This window comes from Misgurnus anguillicaudatus, chromosome 8 (genome assembly GCF_027580225.2).
Source record: "Misgurnus anguillicaudatus chromosome 8, ASM2758022v2, whole genome shotgun sequence".
Lineage (NCBI taxonomy): Eukaryota > Metazoa > Chordata > Actinopteri > Cypriniformes > Cobitidae > Misgurnus > Misgurnus anguillicaudatus.
This window is the reverse complement of record NC_073344.2, coordinates 19,662,501-19,677,483: the sequence shown is the minus strand read 5'-3', so window position 1 is coordinate 19,677,483 and position 14,983 is coordinate 19,662,501. Positions and strand designations below refer to the sequence as shown.

Sequence of the window (14,983 nt, the reverse complement as noted above, 5' to 3'; positions counted from 1 at the left end):
TGAAAAATGTAAGTTAAAAAACTAAAAAAAGTAATTAAAGTATTTTTTAAACGTTTTTTTAACCTTTAAATTTGTTATTTAAAGTGGGAAGATTTAAAGGGTTAGTTCAATTTGATCATAAATCACCCCTGTATTGTTCTAAACCACAAAGTCCTTTGATTGTCTTAAGATCACATTTTTAGATATTTTTGATGAAAACAGGGAGGCTTGTGACTTTCCCATAGACTGCAGTTTGATATTTTACAATCAAGCCCAGAAAAGAATGAAAGGTCCATGTGCCATCAGTACTTCAATAATAATATAAAGTGATGAGAACACTTTTGTGCGCAAAGAAAACAAAACAAAAAAATGTATTCAACAATTTGTTCTCCTCCTTGGTCGTTTAGTGCGCGTTCATGAGCAGACTACGGCACATGCTGCTGATGTCACCTGCTGGCGTAGTTGCTAACGTTTGTTTTTTTGTTTCTTTTATTTAAGCCATTATGCAAACAAACATTGTAAACAATACCTAAACAGCCCGTATAAATGCGCAAATTACTAGCGATCGGGGGGGAGAGCAAATTGTTGAATAAAATAGTTCGTTTTGTTTTCTTTGCGTACATACATTTTTTTTGATACTTCATATTGTTGTCGTTGAACTATTGGTGGAGCATGGACCTTCTTTGCGATGTCTTTCATTTAGGGGTGCACGGATATATTGGCCGATGATGCTTGCTATGCTTCTCAATGAATTACGGTGAAATGCCACTACATCCAAAAGCCAGAGGGCGCTCTCATGCAGAAACTCAATATGAGCTGCAGACAAGTAACTATACAGACGCAGCTTTGACACGCAGCTCCAGGAAATGTCTTAAGGATATATTTGAAGAGTTTCGTTGCAAAACGAGATAACTCCGTTTTTTTAATTTTTCAGAAATCTAATTTTTTGGTTGTGCATTCCAGTTAATATCAATTCAACTGCAGTTGGTTTGTTTTGATTTAAACCTTCATAACTTAAAAAATACAGCTAAGTAGCACCATAAAACAAAATAATAAAATGATAACATAATAATAAACATGTTTTGACAAAAAATAAAAAAAAAATGGATTTATCTCGTTTTGCAACGAAACTCTTCATTTATATTGCTGTTCTTCAAACCTTTTCAGGTATTTTCATGATAATAAAGAATATGTATGATGATTATGTTTGACGAGTGTTGCTTTTTTAAATGCACGTTATAAACGACTCAAACTAACAGTGATTTCAGATTGATAAGGACTTACTGATCAAAAGCCATAGTACATGAAATAGCTGTGAATATTATTAGTGTATGTCAGCATTTATCGGTGCACCCGTACATTCCTTCTTTTCTGGGCTTGATTGTGAAAATCAAACTACAATCTATGGGGCAGTCACAAGCCTCCCAGTTTTCATTAAAGGTCCTGTTCTTTCTGTGTTTTTAAAGCTTTGATTGTGTTTACAATGCGCAATATAACGTGTTCATGTTTCACATGTAAAAAAAACGCATTATTTTTTACACAATTTACTATCTATATGTTTTCACTGTCCTAAAACGGGCTGATGTCTTCCTTGTGCAATGAAGTCCCTCCTTCAGAAATACGTAATGAGTTCCGATTGTAGATGGCTGTAGTTCAAACCGGCCGTAGGCTTTGGAAAGGGGACTTCTGTTAAAGAAAATATATCACCTGGCCGTGAAATTTGAGCTTTATCATTTTGCAGGTATTATTTATGCTATTATAGCAACATTACACACTAACTAAAGTTTTAAAAATGGGATCAGGAAGAACGTGACCTTTAAAATTGATTCAATTGTTACAAGTGTTATTAAAAAATTGTCATTTTGGGGTGAACTAACCCTTTAAATTGATAAAGTTTATTTTTTAAGTGTTACCAATTGAAGTACAGTCATTATTAAAGTAGTTCCAATTTTTACTTTTTACAAGCTTACTATTGTGAATTGGGGTAAAATAAGGAGAATGCTAAGTTTGAATGCTTATTGTTTAGGTACTGATTTTTGTTTATTTTTTTTAGCCAAAAAAGCTAAATAATTTGCCATTTACTAGGCTGGCTCATATCATATACAATATGATGCTGATTTAGACGCAACAGCGTTCTGCTTTTTTCACAATTACACAAGGACAAAAAACAACCAAATAATTGTTTATATGAAAATAATGCAAAATACAGTTTATAGCAAGATATATATGTCAAAAAGTTACTTTCGGAACCTTCTTGTGCAGCAACAGCTCGGGGTTGTGACTTTTTTTGTCAAGTGTACTATGACAAAAAATACACAACCAAGGCCTTTACCTGACAAAGGTTCAAGTTGCTTTAGATTAATGGTGCCACAATTTTGGACGTGCGTTGTTAGCCGGTATGACAAGCCAGATTCATTGTACCATCCATCTTTGCAAATTTAGAAACGGTGTTGTCATAACAATGTGCTTCCTTCAGACCAGCACAATGAATGGCGAAGAATGCGAGTCATGCCAACCTGACTATTTTTATGGCCGAATCTCAGTAGGGTGCTTTCTTATTTTAGCGATGATTTGACATTTAGTATTTGGTTTACCTAGACTTGAGTCGACCAATAAAACATTCAGAGAGGGTCATTCATCTTCGGAGGTCTTTGTACAAGTATCCTGAACTCACCTTGTGACCGAATGGTAACGTTGCTCAAATAATAAACCAGACGTGATATTAATAGTCTTATAGAGCTAGACTTTAAGTTTGTGCCATTTCAGGACTTATTTCACATCGAAAACTTGGGAAATACAGTGCCTGAAAACTCAGATTAAAATTTTGAAATGTTTTTCTAATTTCATTGTGCAATATCTACATGAAATAGTTTATGAATGGCTTAAACTATGACCTTAATGACCTCATTGATACGCCTCTTTCATTTCAATAATGTGAGCTTTCCCTAATGATTTGGACTCTTTATTTAATAAACATCATATTTCATTGAGAAACCCTCTGTGAAAAAAATGTATTTGATGGCAGACAAGTTATCTGTGGTGAACCCTACCAAACCAAACACAAGTGCTCATATTGAAAGGGATGTTTTAGTGCTGGGGTATTGAAAAGATAACAAGAAATAAAAATATATTTCTCTAAAGTACAACAACAGTGGGATGTCATAAATTGATATTTGATCTTCTATTTCTTTTGTGTACAAATCTCATATCAAAAATTATGGTGCAAGAATTAAATGAAGGGGAACACAGTTATCACTGTTTAACAATATTTATACAACGCCCTTCAAAGTGTCATTTTGGACCATTTAATGGAATTGTTCTTGGCCTGAAATACAATTTATTTTGATATTCTTTGTGAAGCTAGAACTGATTGTGTTAGCAGCGCAAAAGGTCCCAGTGAACACACATATAAGTCGCTTTGGAGAAAAGCGACTGCCGATTGCATAAATATAATGTAAATGTAATTTTACAATTTAAAAATAGTAAAATGATCGCATCCAGATCACAACTCGAGACACCAAACAATGTCCATAATTTCCCATGACAGCCACTGACTTCCACAGCTCCTGACTGGCCTACGAGAATTGCTCCATGCTTCTCCATGCTTACATCTTTAAAGGAGAATAAAGTTAAAGGTTCGGCGAGTGGAGCGTTATAGTTCCAAAAAAACCTGAGAAAAAAGCACCGTGGCTGCTGACTGGTCATCGTGGTTACCCCGGTCAGGTCAAATCGAGCCAATCGGGTTTCTTATGTGGTTTACAGGTGTGTACGTCCACGGTTTCCTCGCAGTCCATGCATTCGACAGCGCAGCACCACTTGAACTTGCACTCGCATTTGGTCAAGCGTTTTACGCGGGTGGTGTCGTAGCCACGCCCACAGCACATGATCTCACAACTGTCCATAGCCCTGGATGACTTGTTGCACACCCTTCCTGCCGTTCCGAGAGATCCTGAAATAAAGATGAAGGAGTTTGGGATAAATAAATGGCAAGGGAATTTATATTATTTTAGTAGATTATTCATATGTTCCTAAAACTAATGTCCATAACACAACTGACCGTAAACATTATTGATGATTTTGCCTAAAAATTATTTACCAGAGTTAAAGGCGGGGTGCATGATTTAAAAAAAAAGTCGGGGCGACTACCAAAACACACTTGTAGCCAATCAGCAGTAAGGGGCGTGTCTACTAACTGACATTGTTGCCTTGGTTGCGTATGTGTGGGGCGGATCTATCCAAAGAATTCTATTGGGGTAGAGGCGTGTTTGTTTAGGCTTTCAGAGATCATGCACCCCGCCTTTAAGAGAGAAATCTGGGGGGCTGTTATTGATACAGAATATGTGTCCTATTGGGGATTTTCTGTAGTTTTAAATGCTCAGTAGTTGGATTAAAAGATTAATTGGTAGTCAGTAACTAACAAAGAGCAACTGCGTACATTTTATAAAGATAATAAAGCTTTTTTAAGAACTACTGTAAACTGTATTTCCCCCTAATTTCTAATACATCCAAACAATAAACTTTGATATTTTTGTTATTATTTTCAATAATTCTTCTCAGATTTTTAATACTGTAGTCTGTGTTACTGTAAAAAAATATTAACAAGTATTGCAACAAATAGAAACATCACAGTTTATTTTAATATAGATATTTTTTAAATTACAATAATAAGAACAATATTTTTTTACATTGCTTATGTAAATAATGTCAAGATGCACAAAACTCTTAAAATATTTTAAGCAAAATAATAATATAATAGTGGCGCAAGGATTGCGTATTTTTTAAGCAAATGTGAAAGCGAGTTAGCATTTTAGCACTTTCGGTTCTATCGTCCTGAAGTCAATGGGTTTTTTGAATGAGTTTTTGTTAAAAAACGCTTTAAATAAGTCCAAAAATATTTAAGTTTTAATCATAAAACACATCAGTAATGTGGGGATCAGGGATGACGTTGATGTTGAGAGATGCTGGTGTAATTCGCTTGTAGCCTAATGCTGCGTTTATACCAGCCGCGGTAGAGGCGTCAAGAGCGAGTGATTTTAATGTTAAGTCAATGTGAAGACGGGTTGATGCGCGTCTAGAGGTCTCGCGCCACGAATAAGCACTTAGCGCCGCATCTAGTTTCATGCGAATGGCGTGAATTGAGCATTGCCGTGGCAAACGCGCGAGTTGAAAATTTTGAACTTTGGCGGAAAGCTTGCTCTAGTAGTGAGTCGCAGAAGTACCTCCCATGACGCGAATTTCCGCGTAAATGTCTCGATGAATAGAATTTCACGTGCGAATGAAGCAAGTACACTCAAACTGTTCAAGCGGCAAACTAGGCGCGGTAGACGGGATTTTGACGTCTCAAACGCAGCTGGTATGAACCCACGGAAATGTTAGATGTTTATTACTAGTAAATGCAATAATATTATAAAAATTCATAAATATTGTGTTAATCTGTGAAGATTATAACAAAATGTGTAAGCTTTTGTTAAATACAGAGCTTCATTTTTGCGATAATCCCAAAATTTTCTGGCAAAGGGACCAGTGTCCCGCTAACTTCCGGGTTGGCCTACAAAATATATCATCCCTGCGGCACTCTACAAACAATATATTAATAAAAAAGTATAATTATATATGAATAATTTTTTTATATTATACTATAATAATAATAATATAATAATAATATACTTGTATTTTTTATTTTACAGGTAAAATATAACTGATAGATTTTAGGAATTTAGCTACATCAACTAGAAAGACACTTTCGTAATAGCTTACCTGCAAATCGGTCCATGAGACAATAGTCTGGCGAGTTTTCGACGTATACAAGATCATTTTTGGTAGTTCTTTTAAAATATCGGTCGGCAGCCATAAATCCTGTACCATCCTGGTTCATCGTGACCTCAACGGCCGTGTTATATTTCTTCCTCAAATAGTCGCCTGTTCTCCGGAAATCTGACATTGCCAGCCAGCAGGTCCTGAGAGCGCACGATCCACTAACTCCATGACATTTACATTCAGTCTTCATAAACCGCTTCACTGCCTGAGGACAACAAAAATCAATCCATCACCTCTGACCCACACACAGACTGAAAGCGAAGCTCAATTTTTCATATTTAGCTTTTCAGAGAATGCTAAGACATGTTTAAAAATTAAAGTGAAGCCTAAGCATGGGTTAATGAGGAATTTAAACAATAAGCAACAATAAGCCTTTATAAGGCCAATGATACAGTATGATGACTCCAAAATTTGAAGAAAAAAAAGCTTCATACCCATTTAAAATTAATGTCTTTCACTCGATCTTGTTGTCAATGCACATTTTTGTCCCATTAAATACTTTCTAGAATAATGATGTTCATTCCCATAACCTATTTATTACACCCAACTACGACTAAGTAAACCAATTATAATTTTGTCTAAACTGAACTAAAATGAAAGACATCCCGCTCTAAATTACTATTTTTATAATAAGTAATTGTATTCCGCATGTGAAAAAAATTCACTAAAATAATTAAAGGGGACATGTACAAATCCATTTTCATTTTTTGCTAGTCTAACTGTATGTTAGTAACTGCATTTTAACTCGACACTCACCATTCTACCACAGCGATTGTTATGTAAGTTCATCAGTGCTCTGGCATCTTTCACCATCCTCTCCCTGGCATCCACAAAAGCTTTGGCAAACTTGATACCATAGTTGATATTGTCACTGCAGCCGCCCCAGTCAAAGTCACCTTCTTTATCGCTCGCCCTGCCTCTCCTGTCGGTATCACAGCTGCAGATTTTAAGTTCGCCTTGACTGCAAGCCCTTGTAATGGCGTAAACGACGCCCGCTGAGGAGATGGCATAAACGAATGCTGCTTCCCGGCTACCTGATGGAACAGAATAAAATTTGATGTTAGCACATTTAGTCTGTCAGACACTTTTTAGTGACTTGCAGTGCATTACAAAGCAATACAGTATGGAATTAAACCCTTGATCTTTTGCTGCTAAATCAATGCTCTACCAGTTGGGAACCCAACTGTATTGCACTGCAAAAAATGATTTTCATCAAAATATTTTCTTAATATTTTGTCTTGTTTTCAGTAAAAATATCTAAAAATTCTTACATTAAGATGCTTTTTCTTGATGAGCAAACCCCCATTGACAGTTTTTTTTTTTTTGCTTGTTTTATGCACAAAACCACTTAAATTTGATATTTTTGGTATAAAGACTAGACTTATTTTCTTGGGTCATTTTGCTTATGAAGAAAAAGCATCTTAATTTAGGAATTTTTAGATATTTTTACTGAAAACAAGACAAAAATACTAAGAAATGTTTTTCTTGAAAATATTTTTTGCAGTGTGTGCTTTATATATTTCAGTGCTGAATACAAGACAAAAATATGAAGTAAGAAAGTCATTTTTTGCAGTGTACATTAAAGAAGCCAACACTGAAAAAAATGATTCATTGAATTTAATCCATCCCTTTAAGGTAAGTGGTTGCAATCAATTTATTTAAGCTACATTTAAACAAAAAAGATTAGTAACGTAAAACAAAATATAAAACTTTTGTTTAAATGTAGCTTAAATAAATTGATTGCAACCACTTACCTTAAAAAATTGATTAAATTCGATGAATCATTTTTTCAGTGAAGCTAATATAAAAAACATGTAATAAATAAATATTAAAATTGAGGCTATTAATAGAATGTGCTTTGGCCGGCAACTCACAGACTTGTGGGCACGTGCGGGCATGTTGGAGACCACTGGTGTAAAGCCTGATATTAAATGTGTTCTCAGTTTGTGACACAACAGAAAATGTGATATTAACCACACTGAAAAAAAATGATTCATTGAATCCAATAAATTTTTTAAGGTAAGTGGCTGCAATCAACCTCTTTAAGCCACACCCAAACAAAAAAGATTAGTAAAGTAAAATAAAATATAAAACTTTTGTTTAAATGTAGCTTAAATAAATTGATTGCAACCACTTACCTTAAATTTTTTTATTAAATTCAATGAATTTTTTTTTTCAGTGCACCCAGCCAAATTTGAATGTTTAAAAAACACCAAATAAATTAAATATTCAATCAAATGTTCAAAATCTCTGAAAAACAGGCAGGATTCTCAAATGCTGGGGGCATGTCCGCACTAAAACCACGCCCCCTCACAGGAAAGCTGCTGTCTCTCTCAACTTTCAAATACCGCTACAACCTGAATGGATGCTCGCAATTGTGTTAGGGGCGGGGCCATGCTTGGTGGCTCCAGTGTGTCATTGCGACACCATTTTAGCACCGCCCAAATGATCCTGAACACAGAAATGTAAAAAAACTGTTTAACGGTGTAACTCCACAATTCTTTGTAACATGTTTCAGCAATAAATTTTCTGACATGACTTTACACAATGTTCCTATGGCTCAACTGATAAATCTTTGTGTTCGCAGTGCAAAGTTCAGGGGTTTGATTCTTAAAGACACACATTTGGCAGACACCTTACAGTGCATTCAAGCTCTATATTTTGTCAATATACACTCTCGGCTGAATGTACCTTTATACCTTCAAATGCTCATCAGACACAGGGTCCTTACCACGGTACTAAATCATCTTTGCTTTTATTATATCAACTCTGTAACACATGATCCTCAGATTTTAACCCCTCGGCTTGCCCGAGCGCATGAGGCCACCTTATAGCTTTCCGACGTTCGACTGATTCAATCTGACACTCCTTCACCTTTACTTTCTTTGGTCGGCTGCACTTGTAGCCTGAAGGTGTGTTTTTTAGTCAAAGTAGCGCAAAATGACCCCTATTTGCCTCGCTTTCCTCCTCCAGCTAGCGCACTGAGCCAGAACAGAGGGTGATATGTCAAAAAGAGCAGCTTTGTCTGTCTGCCAGAGTCATCTGCACAAATATTTACATCTCCTATTACTGTTTATACATCAGCCTGTAGAGAACCCCCTCCGACCAGCCACTTGTATTTGGAGAATATCCACTCTCTGTCAGACCATCGGCTATACTTGGGAAGCTGAGACCTTTAAAGACTTTTTTCCCACCACTGAACAATATAAAAAAATCTGGGATGTTTCAGTTTTCTAATAATTCAGAAAGTTTTGTTACAATTTATATGATCAGCATAACCATTTCTCTATTAGTATTTGGTATGTTCCCCTTTTGCTTAAATGACAGCATGCGCTCACCCCAGCATGGGCTCTGCGAGTTTGTGCAAAACCTGATGATCCATATTATCCCAGCATGACTTGCAGCAATGTTCCAAAAAACATATTGCGTGTTGTAAAAGAAAGCACAAATATCTTCTTTTCTTGTTTAAATAAGTTATTGGAGTCAATAGGTGAATTTTAATCACCCAATATTACCCAATAGTTTAGATATAGATATATGGATAGATGGATGAATGGATGGATAGATACTGTCGATAGATAGATACTGTCGATAGATAGATAGATAGATAGATAGATAGATAGATAGATAGATAGATAGATAGATAGATAGATAGATAGATAGATAGATAGATAGATAGACACTGTCTGTGGATGGATGGATGGATGGATGGATGGATGGATGGATGGATAGATAGATAGATAGATAGATAGATAGATAGATAGATAGATAGATAGATAGATAGATAGATAGATAGATAGATAGATAGATAGATAGATAGATAGATAGATAGATAGATAGATACTGTCTGTGGATGGATGGATGGATGGATGGATGGATGGATGGATGGATGGATGGATGGATGGATGGATGGATGGATGGATGGATGGATAGATAGATAGATAGATAGATAGATAGATAGATAGATAGATAGATAGATAGATAGATAGATAGATAGATAGATAGATACTGTCTGTAGATGGATGGATGGATGGATGGATAGATAGATACAGTCTGTGGATGGATGCATGGATGGATGGATGGATGGATGGATGGAAAGAAAGATACTAGACAGACAGATAGATAGATAGATAGATAGATAGATAGATAGATAGATAGATAGATAGATAGATAGATAGATAGATAGATAGATAGATAGATAGATAGATAGATAGATAGATAGATACTGTCTGTGGATGGATGGATGGATGGATGGATGGATGGATGGATGGATGGATGGATGGATGGATGGATGGATGGATGGATGGATGGATGGATGGATGGATGGATGGATAGATAGATAGATAGATAGATAGATAGATAGATAGATAGATAGATAGATAGATAGATAGATAGATACTGTCTGTGGGTGGATGGATGGATGGATAGATACTGTTTGTGGATGGATGGATGGATGGATGGATGGATGGAAAGAAAGATACTAGACAGACAGACAGATAGATAGATAGATAGATAGATAGATAGATAGATAGATAGATAGATAGATAGATAGATAGATAGATAGATAGATACTCTCTGTGGATGGGCGGGTAGGTAGGTAGGTAGGTGGATAGATGGATGGATGGATAGATAGATTAGTAGAGGACAGAGACTTTATAAAGAGTTGCAAAACAAACACTGACTGCGCAGCATGACACGGCCGAACACAGTGTGATCCCGCTCCAGTGTGCTGCAATTCCAGCGATGGTGTCGGAACTGGTGCTGGCATTCCCTGATCCACTCTTTGGCTCCCTCTCCAATGGACTGCATAAGGTCTGGGTGTCGCTGGCATATCTGCCTCTGTTTGTTTACTAGACCTGGAATGTTGTCACATATGACCCGAGCACCTAACGCACCAATGTACCTGTGAAAAGAAAAGATTGATATCATTGATACTGTACGTTTCTTGAACAACTGCTAACTCACTGCTTAGCCATACACCATAATGGTGCATTCCCAGAGGAAAGTAGTTTTGCTTAAAGTTGTGTTTCATTTAAAGAGATAGTTCACCCAAAAATGAAAATAACGTCATCAATGACTCACCTTCATGTCGTTCCATACTCGCAAGACCTCCGCTCATCTTAGGAACAGAGTTTAAGATGCTTTATATTAAGTCCGAGAGCTTGTTGACCCTTCATTGAAAATCTATGTACGGTATACTGTCCATGTCCAGAAAGGTAATAAAAACATCATCAAAGTAGTTCATGTGACATCAGTTGGTCAGTTAGAATGTGTTGAAGCATCAAACATACATTTGGGTCTAAAAATAAAAAAAATTACGACTTTATTCAGCATTGTCTTCTCTTCTGCGTCTGTTGTGAGGTGCATGCGTGAGACTAAAGTCACGTGACTGCAGATGACATACGACGCTGCTGACGTGTTATCTGGTGCCTCCCAGCTGTTTTTTTGCTTGTTTGTTTGTTGGTGGAAGAGAAGACAATGCTGAATAAAGTCATAATTTTTGTTATTTTTGGACCAAAATGTATTTTCGTTGCTTCAACACATTCTAACTGACCCACTGATGTCACATGAACTACTTTGATGATGTTTTTATTACCTTTCTGGACATGGAAACCATACATAGATTTTCAATGAAGGGTCAACAAGCTCCCGGACCAAATACAAAACATCTTAAACTTTGTTTCAAAGTTGAACGAAGGTCTTACGAGTTTGGGACGACATGAGAGTGAGTCATTAATGACATTATTTTCATTTTTGGGTGAACTATCCCTTCAAGTATCACCTTAACATGCTTAGGAGAAATAAAAACAAACAAGACAATAAAAACACATGTATTGTATGGAGCTGTAAAACTAATGAAATTATTTGGATAAATTTGATTAGAAATGTTTAATTTAATATTGAATTCTGCAATAATATTGACTTTTGATTGCAAATTCGGCAAATGAGATTTCGTGGTCTTTTTCTCATGTTACAAGAGACATAAGCAAAACTTTCCATTTGGTCTCCATCATTTCTTGATGCATAAAAGAAATAACTTAAATCTGTGAGATCTGTGATTTTTCACTTGGTTTTGGTGAAATTTACTATGTAGCAACTTTGCACCTCAGTCATTTGAATTTGTTTCAAACACATGTGCTGAACTTTTGAAGCTGAAATCGAAAAACCCTGCTGTTGAAATCTGAAAAATCGTCGTCTTCATTTCATGTCACACCATAAGACTGCACACGCTTCAAAAATTTTAGACACTATAAAAGATATAGTATGACACGTCGGGTCAAAAAGGGATGAACCCAACCTGTTCAATTAAATAAACCCAACAATGAGTTAAAACAACCTAGCATTTTGTGTAGGTTGAACAAATTTTTGAAGGGAGCTATCAACAGTCTAACAAATCTTTGGTCCAGTCCTTGTCCTTCGTCTCTTACAGTTCAAACCTACCACCCAAACACCGCACAGTGTGCTCAAAGACCCTTGTCTCCTTTCCAGATCTCATTGTCCAATCAGTCGTGCCCAGGTTTGTCCGACAGAACAATTTCCACTCCTCTTATGGATGTCTCTGTTGGTATCCCTCTTTCTCTCTCACCATGTCATACTCATACAAACATACAGCCCAGCATCCAGGGAGGGCCCGCTATTGCCGATCTTTAACACACAACTCTTTTTCTCTCCAGGATCTAATAGACTTATCAGCGACATACAGCTGGGATTGAGAAAGACGGCTGCGCGCGAGCCAAAAATACTCTACGCGTGAATTGATTGCAACGATGACAACAATCCCCATAACCGTATAAATTACCGTAGAAACTACGAGATATTTATCACCGCTGGCTCACGCGTATTTGGGCATGCCGCCACAGCTAATGCTGCCGAATCCCTGCTGCCTGTAAAGGGGCCATACGTATAGTTATTTCAACATAGATGATAAAACCGATAACCTTTTCCCATTCATGAAATACAGTATTTTTGTCTTATCGTGTATGTTAAGAGAAACCCAACGTTCATTTTATTCCGAACTGGTGCAGACTGAGATTAGGGTGTTTACTCAGCTGTGGGGTAATAGGCGACGGGACGCAGTGTGGTGTGAGCGGTATGACTGTGTTGATCTTGCTACCTCTGAGACACTATGGGGAAATTATGAATGCTGCAATTAGAGACATTTTTAAGGTTGTGTCAGCATGTCTGGCGATATAAAATCTATAAAAAAGTACAAACACTTCGGTGATGAAAAGCAATCACGTCTCCAAATCACATCCAATCTAGTTTTCTGATCTTAACACAAGCAAGTTGTAAGGCCTGTCATGAAACAATTTGGTCAATGAACTATGTCTGTTTAGAATTGTCTTTACTAACAATTTCTTGAATGTTAACTTCTCTTGTTAGTCTATTATTAATCTTGTTTGATCGTCCAGTTATTTGCCATTTAGCAAGTGCTTTGCATCTATGGCTTCACATAATCATTCAATCTGAATTAGGACTATGAACACTACAAAATGTACAGCTTACAGTACTATTTTTGCTTACCAGAACGAAAAAGAAAACAAATCTTTAAAGCGATATGGGAACCAAACACTAATGCTCCCAGAATGTTCATTTTTATTATTATTCCTCCTCTTTTTTTTTAAATGATGCTTGTATGGTTACACATATGTGATGATGCTCAGTTATTTTGCATCTATGGCTTTATACAATAATTTACTTACTTTAGCTCTCTTTAGGACTATAAACACTGTTTGTTTATTTGTTTTGCTTACATACGTGACCCAGTTTGTGAAAACCCAGCAAAATAGTTTTGGGATTGTTTTGAACATAAAATCAATCACAAAATCCTACTTAATGTAATGCACATATAACTTTGATCTATTTAATATTGACTGAGTAAGGTCATGTTAAATCAATATGAAATCAAACTGTGATGCTCCTAATCTCATCAGTATATCATCACACTTCGACTTTATGGCTTTTTATGATCATTCACTCAAACTGAAATTCACATTAACGCTTACATCTTAAAATTGGGTAGTTACGAAAACAGAAACTATCAAAAAACGTACATCTAACGGTTTTTATGGTTATTATGGGAATTGTTTTAATGGAAACTGTACTGGTAATGTGTTGCGAATGGGTGATTCTCACGAAATCCAGACTTAAAAGGCGTCCAGCATCAGATTTTTTAAAAAAGCCATTGAAGCCATTTTTTTGCACGTATAAGATTAAGGTCTGAACTTAGTATAACCCTTATTTTTAGAGGATTTAAAAAATATTTCCTATAGAATTATTAACATTTTTTAGATTATCACTATCAAAAATTATCATTACCGCAACATGATATTAAATTAAATATATGCATTTACAAACTCATGTTTCGGTAATGAGAACTGATAAGTTGTCTAGGTACTATAACAAACCAAATTTAAACTTTTATCTGGAGAGAAAAATTAAGAACTGCTTACCTGGTAACCATTTTGAGTGTCACAGTCAATTATGTCCCTTCCAACAATTTTTTTTTAAATGTTAGTTCCTTGAGGGCTTGAAACAATGTTGCGGAAAATGAGAAAAATTTTCTTGGACACATTTATATTCCTTATTATTGTCTCTACATTTACCAATGATCACCAAATACCACATATTTCTTTACTGTAAATGTTTATAGTATAACATGCACTGAAGCTTTTCATTTTTTAGATTTTTTAATTATAAATATTTCCATGTCAAAGAACCAAAATCCAGTCATGGACACGTGGCGGTAATGAAAATTTTCCCCTTAAATGTGAAAAAACAAAAACAAAATTGGTTTGTATGATGTCATTTGAAATCATCTGCAAAATAGTACATGAAGAGATGTTTGTAACTGGATGCTTCTTATTTTGATACTCTTTGCATTTACTTTTTTTATCAAAATGTTTCATGACACCGGATAAGTCTTCGCGAGAATCACCCGAATGTGAACCTACTAGAATATCTTAATAAACAAACATAAAGCAAGTATCTGGTTTTAATGGTAAGCAGCTGATGGTTCATAATGGTATTTGTAATGGAAACCATTAGATTTAAGTAGTATTTAACCACAGTTGGCAATGTATTTCTTGTAATAATTGTGATCATTGAATGATTCTTCTTTGTTTTCATTAGGAAACTCAAATCCTAATAGAAATTTCATGGGCATCCCTTAAGGATGTTTTGGGAA

At 35.8% G+C, this 14,983-nt stretch overlaps 1 protein-coding gene across 1 annotated transcript in view; it reads right to left on the bottom strand.

Annotated features, from left to right (window-relative positions):
- Positions 1 to 487: 487 nt before the first annotated feature.
- Positions 488 to 14,983, bottom strand: part of wnt2ba (wingless-type MMTV integration site family, member 2Ba) — a 15,424-nt gene continuing 928 nt past the window's right edge. Inside the window, exons 2-5 of the mRNA XM_055213310.2 lie at positions 10,479 to 10,699; positions 6,553 to 6,830; positions 5,737 to 6,001; positions 488 to 3,928 (exon numbers count right to left, since the gene is read on the bottom strand). Coding sequence (XP_055069285.1) covers positions 3,699 to 3,928; positions 5,737 to 6,001; positions 6,553 to 6,830; positions 10,479 to 10,699 — 994 coding nt within the window. The 3' untranslated portion in view covers positions 488 to 3,698. The remainder of the gene's footprint in view (positions 3,929 to 5,736; positions 6,002 to 6,552; positions 6,831 to 10,478; positions 10,700 to 14,983) is intronic.